A 19,595-nucleotide genomic window follows, 5' to 3' on the forward strand; every position below is an offset into this window, starting at 1 on the left:
AAATAATGATTGTTTAAGATAAACAATGACTGAAATGATAACCACAAATTCTGTTGACAATCCAACAATTAAAAATGTGGAAAATAACCTGAATGCTTGCAAGCTCAGTGTTTCATCTTTTTCACTGCTCCATCGCCCAGCTTTTACCTGACATGTCTCTAATAAATTCCAATTTATGCTTAAAAATTGGCTGACATTATTCCCTCAACAAGGCTTCCCTTTCCACCATCACCAACATAAGGCAATTCTGGCTCAAATATATGCATCCCATACATTCTTTTCCAATGCAAATTATAACAATATCTAACACCTAAAATAGCTTACTGAATCCACCAGCCACAGATAGAGGGATCTTATATATGTATTAGATCACTTAATTCTCCCAACCATTCTACAAGGTGGGTACTATTATACTTATTTTGTTGATTACGAAACCAAGGCACAGAAAAGTTAAGAAACATGTCCAAGGTCACCAGGGTAGTAACACAAGTGAGATCTGAAACCAGAGTTTGGATTTAGAATCCATACTTTCTTTTTTTCCATTGATTGTGGGGCTTGAACTCAGGGCCTATGTACCGTTCCTGAGCCTCTTTGCAATCAAGGCTAGTACTCTACCACTTGAGCCATAGCACTACTTCCAGTTTTTGAATGGTTAATTGGAGATAAGAGTCTTACAGGCTGACTTCAAACCATGATCCTCAGACCTCAGCCCCTGACTAGCTAGGATTACAGGTGTGAGCCACCAGAGCCTGATGAATCCATACTCTTTACAAACTAAGCCTTTGAGTTTTCCTAAATTGCTGTCTCTTTCCTCTAATAAGCTTTACTTGGTTTTCCAAGACGCATCTGATTTTGTCTGGAACTCAGCATACTATCTGACAAACAGGAATCACTCCAAAAGTATTCACCAGACTAAGCCCCTAGCAAATTACCTAATTTTCAGCAAATCACTTAACTTCTCTGGATTTTAATGTGGTCCTAAGCCAAGGAGTTGAAGTCAGTCTTCTGTAAAATCATTTTCTCCCATTCTTAAGAGGAAAAAGCATGCAATACCTATTCTAACTTATTAACCATTCCATCTTTATTGTGACTCATTCAAAGCTATAAGATTGTATCATATTAAATGTTTCATCAGTATTCACAAAATAAACATGCTATTTCATAAAATGGAATTATTTCAAACCATGAAATATAAAAACTCCATTAAAACAGCCCCAGTTCTTAACATACCTTGCTATCAACTTTTAACAGAAATTTTCCAAGCCCAATAATTGGCCATGGGGCTAAAGCCTCCTGTCGCTCCTTCAGGAAGCCTTCAACAACCTGCCACCATACCCGGCACCGTTTCTCCAGGAAGTCCACAACTCCAAAGTGAATGACAAGCTTTTTGATTATCCAGACTAAAAGGACAAAAAAAAAAGCATATGTAGACAAATTATAGATTAGAAAGTTAGAACATGAAAAGGTTTATGCAACAGTAAAATAGTATTAAAATAAAGATAAACATTCAAAAAGGAGGGTGGGGGAGTTCAAGGATTGGCAAAGTAACTAAAACTCTCTCTACCCATACACCATGTTCTGTGAAATCTGTGAAGCCTGAACCCCTGGGAGAATCAGGGATTATTCTATAGCCCACATCAATGTAAGCTCTTATCACGAAAATGGCAGATAGTAAATGGCTCCCACACCTCCCCTTTTTAAAACAAGTAAAGAAAACTAACTCCTGACATTTCTCAATCTCCGTGGTTATTATAGCACTCTTCCCAAATTTTGTTCTTAAATGTCCTGGTATTCAGTGACTATATAAGGTATACCACATCCATGGAATTAGAACTCTATTCCACTGCCGGGCACAGTTTCCCACTGTGACTTCTTTCCTTACTTGATGCTCTAAACAGACAAGGCTCTACAGTGGAAGGTACCAAGTGCATGCAGGGCTGCTGCTGCAAGTGGCCCTGAGGTTTTGCACAAGGAGATGAGTTTGTGGTGCTATTAGGATATCCAGTACTGTAATGGCAAATATTCAATAAGCTCTGTCAGGTAACTAGAGAAGACTGGAGTTCAAGGCAGAGGGAAATTCCTGTTGAATTTCTGTTAAAGCCAACTAAGAAGGTTGAGGGGCCAGAAGAAGTGTTCCTGATCCCTGAGATTTCACTTCAAGTTTGAACCTGGATAACTGTTCCTCTCTAGTATCATTTCCCTAATGCCAAGGATTCAATTTCTTAAGTTCATCCTTAATTCCAGAAGGTTCAGTTTAATATTTTAAGCCATGAGCTCATTACATACCAGTTCAACAATTTCTTCATTAGCATTTTTAAATCACTATTGACTATTATATTAGAGACTGTGGAAAATCTTCCCTGGGCCACCTTATTGAATCTATGTTCATAATAAATTCTTCTGATAATCAGAATGTTCAGATATGAAACTTAACAGGTAAACCTAACCCCTGCCAACAAACTTTAAGGAAAAGGGGATCCAATCTGCATCCATACATGATTTGCCAACATAAAGAAATCATCTTGGGAAAAAAAAAAAGACATCTAGAAGAGCAATTTAAATTACATTTCAGTAAGCATATCTACAAATTTCTTAACAGAATACATGGCAATAGTATGTTCACTATGACTTTAATTATAATTGCATCTTGTTATTAATTGTCATGTTCCAAATATAAGGACATAAGAAGTAGAAGCAAACTTAAACTATTGACATTGACAATTCCCTAAATACAGGCACTATATACTGCTCTGGTCAAAACAAATGTTTAAAATAATGGTTAGCTATTTAATTACCTAGCCAATTGAATGAGAACAATGCAGGGTAAAAACTAACTAACTAGAAGGTAAATAGGCAAGTAAGTTTAGACTTTAGGGCCATTGTACAGGCTCCCAAAAATCATGTTTTAATCAATGAAGAATCTTGATCTGGAAGATGAAGACTAGTGAAATGCAGGAGAAACCTAGATAGTAGAATTCACAGCGTCCATTGAGGACTTATAATAAGAAGAAAGTAAATAATCAGAGATGTATCAAAAAAGTTCTCAGATATACCTGAGTCAGAGAAAACTTTTTCCTTACTCTCGTCAGTCTTCAGAAAAACAGCTTTCACAAAAATAAGCCCAATTTAGGTAAACCTCAAATGACCACAGTACAGTACTAAAGTACCTGATTTAATGAGGTGAAAAAAAGCGTAAGATTTCTTTTTAATACAGCTACATGTGTGTACATATATATGTGTATATATATATATATATATATTCAAAACACACATGCACACACATAATTTTTATAAGTCCATCTGTAGACATATACATAAGCCTATATTTTCTTTAGATTAAATGCATACTATTAATGAACAAACAGACAAAAGGAAAATAAAATAAAACAGGAGGGTAAGAGATTATTACACAAATGGTAGGACAAAGGATAAATTAATGCAACAGTGGTACTCACTAGATGCTATGTTGAAAATGGGGTCTGGGAAGGTGGCTCAGTGGTAGAGCGCTTGCCTTGCAAGCCTGAGGCCCTGGGTTCAATTCCCCAGCACCACATAAGCAAAAAGAAAAAAGCCGGAAGTGGCGCTGTGGCTCAAGTGTTAGAGAGCTAGCCTTGAGCTGAAGAGCTGAGGGACAGCACCCAGGCCCAGAGTTCAGGCCCCACGACTGGAACCAAAAAAAGAAAAAAGTTGTGGGTGGAAAAGGGAGGGCAAAACTGGGAGAAAACGAGGGAAGGGTTGACACTGTTAAAAAAAAATGCTTTATTTGACATATATAACTGCAAACCCTCTGTACATCACCTTTATGATAGCAATAAAAAAAAAAAAAAGCATGAAGCTGGGCACTGGTGGCTCACACCTGTAATCCTAGTCACTCAAGAGGCTGAGATATGAGGATTACAGTTCAAAGCCAGCATCAGCAGGAATATCCATGAGACTCTTATCTCCAATTAACTACCAGAAAACCGGAAGTGGTGCTATGGCTCAAATGGTAGAGCACTCATGAAGATGAGTGAGCTGAAGAGCTCAGGGACAGGGTCCAGGCTGAGGGTTCAAGCCCCATGACTGACAAAAAAAAAAAAAAAGCTACACTATAAAAACTAAAATGCAATGCTCAAATTTCAACTACAAATCCACAGATTATATCATTAACATTCTCTTCTACAGAATTATGAGCAGCTGAATGGCCAATGTTCTACATGGATTTAACTGCCTTAAGTACCACATAAAATATAAGAGGCTAATGAATGTATTTAGAATTTAAAAGTGAAATATTAAAGAAGTATCAAAGTAATAAAATTCCAGAATGTTTGCTCATGACTTAAGTACAAACATATAACTGTTTTATTTTAAATAATAGTGAAATTATCTCAAACATCAAAATCCAACAATAAAAAAGAAAAAGGTTATCAGAGACAAGCAAGATCATACTTAACCAGACAATGACCTGCAATGGGCACTGGCAGCAACTGCACAATCCACAAGTTCAGCCAGAGCTGGACAACTATGATGGCCCAGCCAAGAGACACAAAGTAAATGTCACTAGTTTTCTTCTTTCTGAGAAATGTTCCAATCTCAGGCCTTTGTCTGCCCAGAGTGGGTGAAGGGGAGGAAGGACAAGAAGGGGAAGAAGGGGAAGAAGAAGAAGAAGGAGGAGCAGCAGCAGACAATGTTGGAGGAGGCTCGCCTTCCTTGTCCATTGATTCTGAAAAGAGAATGGTGAAAAAAAAATAATGTGCTATTTCATTCACATTGGGAAACAACACAAAGTAATTTGTTAGACAAGCCTACTGCAAGCCTTCAAAATACATTTCAATACTATTCAGTATTATATTAAATTAGTCAAAAAGATTTGCATGTGCACTGAAAAACTGGTGGAGAATTATGCTGCTGACACAGTTGGAATTTAGGGAAAGGAAATTTGTTGGGAAGTAGATTTGGGAAACAAAGAATATCTTAATGTATGTGTGTGTGTGTTGGTCCTAAGGCTTGAACTCAGGGCATAGGAGATGTTCCTGAGCTTTTGTGCTCAAGGCTAGGGCTCTACCACTTCAGCCACATCTCCACTTTGAGCTTTTCAATGGTTAAAAGAGGCTCATTGACTTTACTGCTGGGGCAGGCTTTGAACCACAATCCTCAGATCTCAGCCTTCTGAGTGGCTAGGATAACTGGCATGAGCCACTGGCACCCACTTGGATTATTTTACTTTTTACTTTATACTGTTCCAGGTTTAAAAAAAATATATATATATATATAAGCATATATATTTAACTCAAAGACAATAAGAGAAAAGTATATAACAAAGTAGCTGAAAATTGTACTTATTCATTGAAAGTATATGACCAAATAAAGCACAAATATATATACTACAACCTCTCTAAAAATTTCTCCCTGTTTACTACATTTGTAGTATTAAGGATGGGACCAGGGGCCTCATGAATATCAGGCAAGAGCTCTAACTCTGAGCTACAATCCCAGCCATCTTTCTCTTTTAACACAATTTTAGATTTCACTATGGGGTATATTCTGCTTTCTTGTTTTGATGAGACACATCATATACATCAAATGTCATATAGCTCTCAAGGCAATATTATTCAATACACATGATGACAGAACTATCAAAATCATAAAACTTCGGATTTTTACCTTTCATTTAAAAATCGTTAATTATGAAAGAATATCATGTTAGGAAAATGGAGAACAGAAAAGGAATATCATATTTCAGAAAGTCTAGAAAACAGAAAAGAAACAATACCCATAATCTCAACCCCCTACTATTTGTCCAAATCTTTAAAAATTTTTATATTTTATCCTTTCCACATTCTCAGCTCAAGTGAGCTGAATGACTAAGATCTGATCTCCTTTATTCTCCCCACTGAATTGCTAATACATAGAATTGTCCCTGATATACAATTAGCACACTAAGTATTGGCATCATAATTTCCTTAGTGTTTCTTTTCATGTTAAATGTTTAACTTTAAATTTTATAGTCAAGATAACATGCACAGGCTGGGAAGGTGGCTCAGTGGTAGAGCGCTTGCCTTGCATGCCTGAGGACCTGGGTTCGATTCCTCAGCACCACGTAAGCAGGAAAAAAAGCCGGAAGTGGCACTGTGACTCAAGTGGTAGAGCGCTAGCCTTAAGCTGAAGAGCTGAGGGACAGCACCCAGGCCCAGAGTTCAGGCCCCATGACCGGACCTCCCACCCCCAAAAAAAAAAAGATAACATGCACTATGATATAAGTCAGTCAGCTCACCTCACTAGGACTGCACTTGGTACCCTGACAAGCAGGCCAGTTACATTATACTTCTGTTTGGCTTTGCTAAGTATCTTTCCAATATGAAAGTTACAAGTTGGTGAGTGTGTCTGTTATTTGGAAAAATGATAGTTCCATAATAAAAAAAATACCATCCTCGCAGGGCGCCGGTGGCTCACGCCTGTAATCCTAGCTATACTCAGGAGGCTGAGATCTGAGCATCCCAGTTCAAAGCCAGCCCAGGCAGGAAAGTCCGTGAGACTCTTATCTCCTATAAACCACTAGAAAACTGGAAGTGGTGCTGTGGCTCAAGCAGTAGAGTGCACTCGCCTTGAGCTGAAGAGCGCAAGGACAGCACCCAAGCCCAGAGTTCAAGCCCCATGACTGACAAAAAAAAAAAAATACTATCCTCTGTTTACTTTGGAAACATGATTCAATGTGGAAAATGTGTCTTCTAACACTGAATGCCTTTCTCTTAGCTGATTGCTTCCTTTAAGACAGGTCTGATTTCGTTCTTCAAGAGTGCACTACAAACTTCCCCTAATTCCAAATATCTTTGCCACTATCAGACATGTCAAGTCAACATAAACCGGATGGTCTTCCACATTCCTGAAGTCTGTGAAAGCAGTATGCTGCTTCCAAATCTGGTATAAATCTACCAGCTATATCTTTCAGGAGCCTGCAATGCCAGAAGCCAGAAAAACATGTTTTAAAGAGGACATGTTTTAAAGAGGACAGCATGAGGCATGAAAATCTAACCTTTAGAATGACAAAGAAATGGTTAACTAGGACAAAGAAAATAAAAGCCATATTTCCTTCTCCCTCCTGAGAGGTTCATATAAGGAAGAAGGGGAGAGAGCACAAGCAAGTGAAATGGGTAGAAGAAAGAAAAGAAAGCAACAGAATAAAGATCAAAATAAAACAAAGAGAACTGACAGTTGTAGAAAATGAAATAGAAAATAAGAGAATCAGAAAGTGGGGAAGAACTGTTTCAAAGGTAAATAGGACTCTGGGGGACAGGGGGAGGGAATGAATGCTAAAGAATAAAAGAAAAATGAGAAAAGCCTTTTTTGTTTGTTTGTTTTTGTCAGTTGTGGGGCTTGAACTCAGGCCTGAGCACTGTCCCTGAGCCTCTTTGTGTTCAAGGCTAGGACTCCACCACTTGAGCCACAGTGCCACTTCTAGTTTTTGAGTGGTTAATTGGAGGTAAGTGTCTCATAAGGAACTTTTCTATCCTGGCTGGCTTCAAACCATGATCCTCAGATCTCAGTCTCCTGAGTTGCTAGAATTACAGGCCTGAGCCACTGGTGCCTGGCTGAGAAAAGCCTTTTTTTAAAAAGTAGGGAAAAAGCCAAGCTAGGAACCCCAAGTGTGTAAATAATTAAGTTCATGAAAAGTAATAAGGTAAGAGTGAAAAGGCATAAAAATAGTACTCAGGAATAGTACTCAGAAAGCCTAAGTAGCATGGTATGATGCTAGTACATCACATTTTTCTGAAAACCCTTGAATGCTTTCAGTCACCTGCAGGCAGAGTGGAGGGCTGGTCCTCACTGCTTGACTCATACCCTGTGATAGAGATGGCCAGATTTGCTAGAGTAGAAGCTGCCATGGAGATAACTTGCCCTGGTAATTCTGCCCCTGTAAAAAAAAAAAAAAAAAAGTTTTAAAGCAAATGAACAAAACAGGAAATACATAGTTTAACAATAATGCAAAATTTTCACCAGAAATGAAATAAAATAGTTATTTCTGATCCACTGGACTATTTTTCCATGTAGAAGAATGCTCAAAAATCAGCAACATTTAAGTCTTAGAACTTTCTGTGTATTTGGGAATCTGGTGTGGATAACAGATGTATATCTGAAATACTAGGCTTATAATTTTTTTTAACTTCACAAGAAAACCTCCTCCCTACCATGCCATCCCACCAGTACTGGAATTTGAACCATACTTCCAGTCCTTTATTTTGGCTGTTTTTCAGATAGGGTCTCTCACATTTTTGCCTGAGCTGGCCTCAGATTGCAATCCTCCAACTTGTATTTCCTATCTAGCTGGAATTATAGATTACTATGCCTGCCTTACTGAGATAGGTTTCACTTACTTTTACACAGTCTGGCCTCAAATCAAAATTCTGCCAATTTCTACCCCCCACCCCCACCCCACTCCATTCCCCCGAGTTACTATGATTAGAGGCATGAGCCACTGTGCTGCAGTTGACTGTAATGCACACTTCTACTGAAAAGCATACCCAAAGCAAGTTTGAAAGCTCTTTGGATTAAACTGTCTTACTCTACTTTGTATTACTAGTTTCTAGTACAGTATCAGAGAATCCATATTTGATATTCTCAGTAATAACATTCGATAAACATGTAAATGCATAGATATTGTGCAAAACCATATAGATCCACAAGTAAATAATCCACTGGAGGCAAAATCCACTACTTGGAAAAAACATCATTATACATTTCCATGTTAAGTTTCTAATAGGTAGTGCCAAGTTGAATCATCTGCACTGGATTCAAATAAAACAGTTACTAGCAAGTAAGGTCTATTTGAAATGGTCACTTTTTAAGCTACCACAGCATATGATGCAGACTAGCTCACACAATATTATGTTCTAGTATAGTTTCTTACACAACAGAGGCTGGAAAGTAAGGACTGTATTTCTTACTCTTTTGCAGCAAAGCAGATCACATGTAATGCAATTTTTACCAAGCAAGAGCATCTATGTGTAAGACAAGAATATCATAGTATCATTTGGAAGGGGCACAGTTCTCATGTCAAGCAGCCATGGAGACATATAGTTTTACTGTGGCAACTCAACAGAAGTTTGTGATGTCTGACTCTTGGCTGGTGAAAATAACCAAATAGTCCTTTAGTGTCCAAGAGCTTTTCTTCTGGTTGTGCTGATTCTACCTATATACGAGCTAAGCTTAGATGACTAGTCTTTCCAAAATTCATGGTTCAAAGCCAGCTGGGGCAGGAAAGTCTGTAAGACTCTTATTTCCAATTCATCACCAGAAAACTGGAAAAACTGGGCACCTTGGCTCAAAGTGGTAGTCTAGGCTTGAGCAAAAAAGCTCAGGGACAGTGCCTAGGACCTGAGTTCAAGCCCACAACCAACCCCCCTCCATCTACCCTCCCCCCAAAAAAGAAGAGAATTAGAATCTCTGTGTTACCCTTTGCCCAGTTTTCCCCAATGTAAATGTCTTGCAGAACTGGAGGCTTTCAGTAGGAATACAAGATACAAAACAGTATCCTCACTACAAGGATCTTATCCCTTGCCTTTTGTAATTGTATTCACCCCCCTTCTACCTTGTAAATAAATGACTAGGTTTGAAATGTAAAGATCATTCTTGCTTGTTTGAAGAAAAACAGAAGACCTAAAGAGACCTCAGGGAGCTACTATGGTATTATAGCCAAGATGTAGTAACAGTACAGTTCACAGTGGCAAAAGGAAAAGTAGAAGTGACTAGACTCAACAGGCAGGGAGAAGTCAAAGTAGACCATTCTCAGTGACTAACTATAGAAATCAAAGGTACAGGTGTGTAGGTTTCCAGATTACAATTAAAACAATAAATGAGGAATCAGATAATGATGCTAAAAGTCTGTTAAGAATTCTAGACATAAGTTTCACAAAGAGACTAAGGGCACCAGAGACAGGACAGGATTAGTTTCTTAGAAGCAGGCCCAAAGGAGATGTCTTAGAATCCACTCAATAACAAAATTTGTTATTATTATTCTATCTGTCTCAAGACAGTAAGGTAGAAATAGAAAAGATTGGGGGGAGGAGAGGAGCCTTCCAGTCAAAATGCTAAAAAGTAGTATTGTTCTGATTTACAAAATGGACAACTAGTCAAAGGTCCTAAATTACTAAATACACTTGTACACAAGCAATTCAATTAAGTGGAGACTCACTCCCCCCCCCCCCCCCCCCCCGACTTCCAGGGCCAAAGACAGGTTTTATCTGGAAGAAAGCTTTACCATACTAAACAAAACAGTTGATCAATGCCAGGGGAGACCTAAGAATTTCCACAGCAGTCTCACTAATGTTCATTATGTACTTTTTAAGCTCTACAAATATGAATACACTAGAAAAGCAACATAATACAGCAGGTAACATCAATCTAAATCACTTAAGATTGTAAAAATGTTGTTGAAAGCTTCAAAGATAATAGATGTCATTCTAACAAAATACACAAAGCTTGTCCTTGAATAAGAGGGTGGCTCACTTTTGAGGCACATCGAAGTAAGTTTCTTGGTGTCTTTTATGTAGCTCCAAGATTACAAAATCATCTTAGATCTCCTCAAATATGTACTTTCATTCAGCCTCACTTTAACGTACATTGCTAAATGTCACCACCCCCCCACCAAGTATTCACTCACTGAAGAGGTGACTGGGCCATTAAACTGAGATAAGAAACCAAGACACCAGCCTCAAGGTCAGCCTAACAATATAATCCTCAGATAGGACACCACTGTAACATAGGAAGTGTGTGGGGCTACAGGATGGAAACCTAATCCATGCTGGGAGATCAGAGAAGGTTTCCAAAGGAGCTATTTCCAAGAATATTCAATTATGCCACCCTCTAAATCCACTTTCGCAAACACTAACCAGATAAAAAAAATAGAACAAATCTACTCTGGAGAAGGACTGAGAGAGGCTGGTTCCTTAGAAGATAGGGATGCAAACATGTTCCAAGACAGGCAGAGAAAGAGAAAGAGCAGTGTCCTCTTACAAAGTACTCCAAACCACAGGGTATAATTAGAAGGGTGGACGGGTACATGGAAAACAGAGACCAGAGAATGGAAAGTCTCAGGAGTTCCTGTGCTCAGAGGAAGGACAATTCAGAGATGCAGTATATGTGAGAAAACAAGACTACCCAAGTTCAAATCCCAGGCCCAATCCTTACTATGTAGATGACCACAGACGAGTTATTAATGCCTACATCTTTTTTTCAATATGGGCAAAATGGGGCTGTTGTAAATTCTTATTTCGGCACATATAAAATTCCCATGATAATGTATAGTATGCAAAAGCACTCAATAAATCGTAGCCAAAACTATTGGTTTTAATAGAATGAACTATAAGCATAAGCCACCAGGACCAAGATATTTCTCTGTACAGCCTATCCCTTTTACTTAACAATATATCTATTTGCTTAAGTCTTATTGCCCTTAGTAGATATTTTTCCATCTCCCCTCTGTATAGAGTAAACTAAAATCAATATATTGAATCTTCAAGGCAATGGCTTAAGAACTAACTCTAATAAGAACTAACAGCGAATATACAGTACATATTCAACAATTTTTGCTAACATCAATAAACCCATGCAAGCTCTTCTAGGTAATATACAAAAGATTCAGCAATTTTTAGACTATCTTGAATTTCACAAAAATATGAAAGGCATAGCACACAGAGAAAATCAATGAAGAGTACTTGGGCAAAGGCTCTTATCAAACAAGCATTTTAATGAGTTCTCCCACAGTGGTGTCCTTCAGCATTTCAAAACCCTAAGGATCTGAACAGAAGAATGCCAAGGCTAAACTCTAGACAAGGTCATGGTACTCAGTTTAAAAAAAAAGTTAAAAACAAGGGACTCTATCTTGAGACCCAAGCACAGAAGAAAAAAAAAAAAAGGAAAGAGTATCTAAAGCTTCAAGTATGAATTTCCCCAGGGACAGAGGTAGTATGAATTGAGTCACAGGTTCAAGGAAGAAGGCCACTGACCAGGACAGAAATTCAGACTAGCACAGAGAAAGAGAGTACACGTTCAGATTAAAATCTGGTAATACAACGAATATAACAACAAGCAGACTAACTTTTTAATAATCATGAGAAGATATATTCTGGAAACATTCTAAATAAAAGGCTACTTCCTAGTCTACTTCATTTTCCCAGTAATAGTGGCAGTTGGCAAAAATGCCTGCAAAGATGCCTGCTAGATGGAGGCACTGAATACCTATCAACTAAAGCATACCCAGCTTGCAAGGTTTCCTTTGAAGAAACCTGTTTCTACTACTAATGTGGAAAATATATCTTCTTTCAACTGCTTCAAGTGTCACTCAGGAGGCCCTAGATATGGACCAGGAGTTCTTCTAGGACTACTTACCTGATAGCACCATAAATATGGAGTAAGAGGTAAGTAGTAAGTTTAGTCCACTTCTCTACTTTTCCTATTTGAACTTAATTGGATCACATGTGTTTATTCATATTACATGTGATCCCAACTATTCCCTGCAAAGGAATTTCAGGTCCCCTTATAATTACCAATGTCAGGAAGGTCATTCATGATTATTCAAAGGGAAAGAACACTGAGCTAAAGGTCAAAGACCTTAGGTTAAATCTTAGCTCCACCTGTGTAACTGTAGACAAGTCATCTGAACTAAATTCCTACATCTGCAAACAGATCTGTCATCTATTTTACAAAGCTACTTTTGATTTATTTGTCTGAGTGTGTGTGTGTAGTTAAGGTTTTTTTTTTTTTTAAGATTTCAAAAGATAGCACTTCTTGGCAGTATTGATTTTTCAGATAATCTCCCTGTCTAACCTAGGCTGTCCTCAACTCAAAACACTCCTGTCTCAGCCTCCCAACTGCTGGGACTACAGGCATGCCCCATTACCAAGCATATAAAAGTTCCTAACCAGAAATCTGAAACATGTCTGCTTGTTCGTTTGTTTTTTTGGGGGGTAGGGAGGGGTCAAGAGGAGAAGGAATAAATGAATACAGAGAGAAAGAGAAGGAGAATATAGTTATTATATTCAATGTACAAATGTGAAAATGAAGCAAGGTAACTTGAAGGTATGAGTAGTGTTAGAAAAATTGGGGAGAATAGAAGGGATGATACTGATCGAAATGTATCATACTTAAAAACCCATTTTTGAATTGTCATATAATTACTTAAATTTTTTTTTTTTTTTTGGGTCCGGTCGTGGGGCCTGAACTCTGGGCCTGGGCACTGTCCCTCAGCTCTTCAGCTCAAGGCTAGCGCTCTACCACTTGAGCCACAGTGCCACTTCCGGCTTTTTCTTTTTGCTTATGTGGTGCTGAGGAATTGAACCCAGGGCCTCAGGCATGCAAGGCAAGCGCTCTACCACTGAGCCACCTTCCCAGCCCCAATTACTTAAATTTTGAAAGGAAGTTCTTAGCAAATGGTAGGCATTAAAGCATTTAAATGGCTTTTTTCCCCCCTACACTTGATATTGGACTTTCCAGATATGCTTATAAGAGCTCCCCAGATCAAAGAGAAAGTAACCAAGTTCCCTGGATTTAGAAGATGCTAAAACTAACTCAATAATGATCCAGAAGTTTTCTAAACCTAGGGAACAAACTCACCTTTTGATTTCTAATGAAATCAGATATAATTTTTTTCGAAATATTTTCCAGCTTCAGTTGGTTGAACAGATACGTGTAGCTGACAGTACATAACTCAGGACAAAAGCAACCCAAAGGGAAAGCCAAACTACAGTGAGGGTAATAAGCAGAGCGATCTGAATCACCTACAACTAGAGAACAGGAAGAAAAACAAGGTAAAACTTCTCTTTGGTTAGTTTTTTTTTTTTTTTTTTTTGCTGGTCGTGGGGCCTGAACTCTGGGCCTGGGCGCCATGCCTAAGCTCTTCAGCTCAAGGCTTGCGCTCTACCACCTGAGCCAGGGCGCCACTTCCAGCTTTTATTTTCTGCTTATGTGGTACTGCGTAATTGAACCCAGAGCCTCATGCATGCAAGGAAAGCTCTCTACCACTAAGCCACCTTCCCAGCCCAACAATTCACTTTTAAAAAAACAATTTATAAGATAGCTATACAAATATATCAAGTGATATAAATAGCCTTGTAACTAGAATAAAATGAAGATGCTAAAAATAATGCTGTAGAAGAATGTTAACACAGAAATGTGCTCATGACATAATTAAGTTTAAAATGCATATTCCAAAAGAGAATGTTCCCTATGACCCACTTTTTTGTGCTTAAAAAAAAAAGCCAGATGCTTGTGACTCACACTTGTAATCCTAGCTACTCAGGAGGCTGAGATCTGAGGATCACAGTTCTAATTCAGCCTGGGCAGAAAAGTCCACCAGACCCTTATCTCCAATTAACCACCAGAAAACTGAGTGGAGTTGGGGCTAAAAGTGGTAGGGCACTAGCCTTTAACAAAAGAGCTCAGGGACAGCACCCAGGCCCTTAATTCAAGCCCCATGTACAGGAAGAAAAAAAAAAAAAGACTTAAGACATATAAACCATTCCTTAGCAGATCCTAAAAATTTAACTAAAAAACTGAAACTAAAAGCTGGGCGTAGGTGGCTTACGCCTGTCATCCTAGCTACTCAGGAGGCTGAGATCTGAGGATCGCGGTTCAAAGCCAGCCCGGGCAGGAAATCCGTGAGACTCTTATCTCTAATAAACCACTAGAAAACCAGAAGTGGCACTGTGGCTCAAGCGGTAGAGCATTCACCTTGAGCTGAAGAACGCAGGGACAGCACCCAAGCCCAGAGTTCAATCCCTACCAAAAAAAAAAATAAATAAATAAAACCAAAAACTGAAACTAACAAATTCTACGAAGTTAGATTCAAGATCATAAATATCAGTTTTATTTCTAACTATGCACTGGCAATGAACCATCCAAGAAAAAAATTAAGAAAACATTTCATTTATAATTTTTTTAGAAACTAAGGAGTAAATTAAACCAAGTATAACATTCGTACACTAAAAACTGTGGAACACTGTGGAAGAAATTAGAGAACAACTAAATTATTGGAAATACATCTTATGTCCTTTATCTGGAAGGGTTTTTTTTGTTGTGATAGTGTAAAGATGTCAGTAATCCCCCAAGTGGTCGTAGATTTGACACAGTCCTTATCAAAAACCATTATAGGTCAGGTGCTGGTGGCCAGGCCTATAATCCTAGCTCCTCAGAAGGCTGAAACCTAGAAGATCAAGGTTTGAAGACAGGCTAGGCAGAAGATCCCTCAATACTCTATTGCCAGTTAACCAGCAAAAATGCCAGGCTGGAGGTGTGGCACAGTGGCAGAGCACCAGCCATGACCAAAAAAAAGCCAAGCCAGAGTACAAGGCCCTAAATTCATTTTCTGGGATTGGCACACACACACACACACACACACACACACACACACACACACACACACACACACACACACACACACACACACACACACACACACACACACACACACACACACACACACACACACACACACACACACACACACACACACAAAGACAGACATTTTTGCAAAAGTATTGAAGATGATGCTAAAATAGACATGGAAATTCAAGGATCTCAAATAACCAAGACAATCTTGAAAAAGAACAAAGGTAAAAAAACACAACTCAACTTCAAAACCTACTACAAATTATAGTCATCAGAACACTGTGGTACTGGCATAAGGACAAACACACAAATCAATAGAATGGAAATGGAATGAAATGGGAGTGGGAATACTAGAAATGGAAAAAAATGGAATGGAATGTCCAGAAACAAATCTATTATCTATGCTTGACTGATTTTTTTTTAAAAAGAGTACCAAGGGGGAAAAAAAAACACTATGCTAGAACTATATTTTTACTTGCCAAAAAAAAAAAGTTGATCCCTTACCTCCACTATATATAAAAATTAACTCAAATGAGTCAATGACCTAAATGAAATAGATAAAAAACATAAAGTTTAAGCCAAGTGCCAGTGGCTCATTCATGCCTGTAATCCTAGCTACTCAGGAGGGATGAAATCTGAGGATCATGGTTTGAAGACATTCTGGGGCAGGAAAGTCTGTGAGACTCTTATCTCCAATTAATCACAGATAGAGCCAAGTGGCACTGTGGCTTAAGTGGTAGAGTGCCAGACTTGCACAAAAGGCGGCTGGCCAGGGAAAGTGCCCAGGCCTACAGTTCAAGCCCCAGGACTGGCAAATAAAAAAAAAAAAAAAAAAAAAGTTCTCAGAGGAAAGTATAGGAGTAAATATTCATTGTATAGGATTTGGTAATAGTTTGTTAGCTATGATACCAAGTGCATAAGTAATGAAAGAAAAAATAGGAAAATTAGACTTCAAAACTAAAGCTTGGGCTGGGAAGGTGGCTCAGTGGTAGAGCGCTTGCCTTGCATGCCTGAGGCCCTGGGTTAATTCCTCAGCAACACATAAGCAAAAAGAAAAAAGCCGAAAGTGGCACTGCGGCTCAAGTGGTAGAACGCTAGCCTTGAGCTGAAGAGCTGAGGTACAGCGCCCAGGCCCAGAGTTCAGGCCCCAGACAGGACCCAAAAAAAAAAAAAACTAAAGCTTTCTGTACATCAAACAAGGCCATCAAGAAAAGACAAACTACGTAATGGCAGAAGATACTTACAAACAATATATCTGCTAAGTATTCACATATGTAACAAAACTTAAAGGACTCCTAAAACTCAACATATACATATGGTAGCATATTCGGCCACAAAGTAATAAACTATTGGTACCCGTACACTTTCCTTTTGGGATAATGAAAATGTCTTAGAACTAGATGAAGCTAATGGCTGCATAATACTATAAATATACTAAATAAATATTCTAAGTGAGTGATGGTTAATTTCATATGAACTATACCTCAACTAATAAATATCAAAAAATATTTTTTAAAAAATGGTCTAAAAATCTAAGGTATTTTATTGTATTTTTTTCTTCCTGTCTTTTCTTGTCTTTTTTTCTAAACCTAAGATATTTTAAATAAACTTATTTTCTATTTAGAAACTACTAAAGACTGTTATATAGACTCAGAGATTTGATCGTGGCATCATTCAAAAAAACTATTCTTCAAAATACTCTTAATGACAATATTTACAGAATACTGTATTTCTTACCAGCAGACTCTTTCCCATTCTGCTTTTCATAGAGGGTGCCCACAGACATCAGGAAAACAATAACCAGGAATACTGGAATTCTCCATGAGCCAGCCAATGATGCTGAAAATTATTAAGAATATTTTTAATGAAATAAACACCTAGAACTTTCTTTAAATAATCAGTTTTGAAGACTTACAGAACAATTTGTTGCATATACTTATTAAGTTATTTCACTATGAACATATTTTGAAAGGCCATTAATTAGACAAATCTCAATCCAGGAATTCTTCTAGGTTATCCATGCTCTCTGGTCTTAAGTATGTACCAGCAGCCCATGCTTCAGGGGCTTGTGTCACCGATGGGATTTAGTCCCTCCTAAAGCACATTCAGTTTAAGACCACCCCAAATTCAAACCCCACATGTGAGCCCAAATGAACAGAATCAGGCATAGATCTTCAAGTCATGAAGTCTGATCTGACTTTTCAAAACTATCACTAGGCATGAATTCTTTCAAAAAAAAAGATCAAAGAGCCCTCAAGAGCACGTATCCTCCTCAGAAAGTCAAGAAAAAAATGTGAACAAGTCTCCAAGGGTGAGGTCTCTACATCTAACCACTTATATGTCCTTGAGTTCCATCTACTACCTTACAGACAGACATACCTGCCTGCTTCCCTTTTCTACCTTCCTCAAACATAAAACAAGTCAAATTAGTATTCCAATAATATATATATATATATATATTTTTTTTTTTGCCAGGCATGGGGCCTGAACTCTAGGTCTGGGTGCTGTTCCTCAGCTCTTCAGCTCAAGACTAGCGCTCTACCACTTGAGCCACAGTGTCACTTCTGGCTTTTTCTGCTTATGTGGTGCTGAGGAATCGAACCCAGGGCCTCATGCATGCAAGGCAAGCACTCTACCACTGAGCCCCCTTCCCAGCCCTCCAATAATATTTTGTTAAATCAAAGTCTAATCAAAAAACCATTTCAATCAACTTTTTATTTGTAACGGTTTTGTTCTAAAAAATATCTTAGACTACCTACTGGATAACTAAATTTTCTTTTAAAATTAGAACTTAGTATTTTCATCAGCTCAGCCATTGAAATATTGAGAACAACCATACATCATGTATCATGCTAAGACCATCATTCTACAACATCGCAGTAGCCACAGAGCTAACAATGAAGGGTTTCGTGTAAGAAGGAACTCACTCAGCAACTTAGACATCAACTACTACTCCTGTTGACTAGGGATTTGTCTTTTGTAACGCTATTCAGATCTGACAGCTACTCCTCACGGTTACAGAGATCTGCTTAAAGCACTCTTTCACAGGACACAGTCCTTTAAATATGAGATACAGGCCTTTATATTTTATATCCTCATTTCCATGTGCTCTCTCACTCCTGTCTTAGTCCCTGGCTCTTACTCAAGGTAACCATCTCTGGTCCCTTTGACTACTTAATACACAGAAGCACCTCTAATCCTTGACTACTTATCTGTATATTCTATAACACTGACATATGAAAAATGACTGTGACAGTTAAGTGTGCTCTACTTACTATATACTTACTTTTAAAGGGCTTTGTTGAAATAGGATATGTAATGTAATTCAAGGCTTGACATTTAAAAAAAGTACACTTTAATTGAGCAAAGACTTGAGCATGAATTAGGAGTCTGTCAGAGCCAGAAGACATTCAGTCTTCCCAAAAGATCAACATTTTAAAACATATGATTTTTCATTAAAAATTAATGGGAGTAACACATAACATTTCCCTTTTTAAAAAATTTTACACATAACATTTTACATGTAACATTACAGAGAACTCACTTTACATTTTAATTTTAAATGTAACACTACAAAGAACTATCCCTTATATAATGAGCATCTGCTAATATTAAACTGGACTTAAAAAAATAAGGAGGAAGAAGAACCCACCTAAATGAAAAAGCAAGATAATCCAGACAGGAATTGAAACTGCTCTCAGATAGCGTTCAGTGCTGGCATTCCACTTGAATGAAACGGCCAACACATAGCCAACTACCAAAGTCCAGATCTTAAATAAATGAAACATGGACATAGTTATAAATAAATATATATGCAAACATGAAGATGAACATTCAATTATACAACATTTGCAAGCATCTACATCCCCTGAGTGCTCTAGACATAACACTGGAAAGATGAAGGTGGTCGGTGGTATTAAAGGAACATACTTGATTCTTTCTCCCGTTTATTCTGAAATGAACAGGCACTTGATCTCATACAGTAACACTTAAATATTTAAATGTTTAACAAAAATACCCAGAAACACTTAAAAAGTTAAAATATTCAATATATAAGCTAGGCATGAGTTCCATCTTGTGGAATTCCTAAAATTTTCTCTGCCAATTAATGACTAAAGGGGGAGAGGAGGAAAGCAAGCTTTCCAAATAGATTAAATTGCCATTTTAGCCTGTTTGTTACTATGAACGCATCATTTCTTAAAAGTAAAAAGAAGGCAGCTACCTGAAGTGTGACT

At 38.0% G+C, this 19,595-nt stretch overlaps 1 protein-coding gene across 2 annotated transcripts in view; it reads right to left on the bottom strand.

The window, feature by feature from the left end:
- The window catches only part of Tmem245 (transmembrane protein 245), an 88,870-nt gene that overhangs the window by 57,200 nt on the left and 12,075 nt on the right, over positions 1 to 19,595 (bottom strand). For both annotated transcript variants that reach the window (XM_042694986.1, XM_042694995.1), the window contains exons 2-6: positions 19,013 to 19,130; positions 17,098 to 17,199; positions 7,775 to 7,891; positions 4,445 to 4,702; positions 1,231 to 1,400 (exon numbers count right to left, since the gene is read on the bottom strand). In XM_042694986.1, the coding sequence (XP_042550920.1) occupies positions 1,231 to 1,400; positions 4,445 to 4,702; positions 7,775 to 7,891; positions 17,098 to 17,199; positions 19,013 to 19,130 (765 nt within the window). The remainder of the gene's footprint in view (positions 1 to 1,230; positions 1,401 to 4,444; positions 4,703 to 7,774; positions 7,892 to 17,097; positions 17,200 to 19,012; positions 19,131 to 19,595) is intronic.

This window comes from Dipodomys spectabilis, unplaced genomic scaffold (assembly GCF_019054845.1).
Source record: "Dipodomys spectabilis isolate Male_0828 unplaced genomic scaffold, ASM1905484v1 ptg000006l, whole genome shotgun sequence".
Taxonomy (NCBI): Eukaryota; Metazoa; Chordata; class Mammalia; order Rodentia; family Heteromyidae; genus Dipodomys; species Dipodomys spectabilis.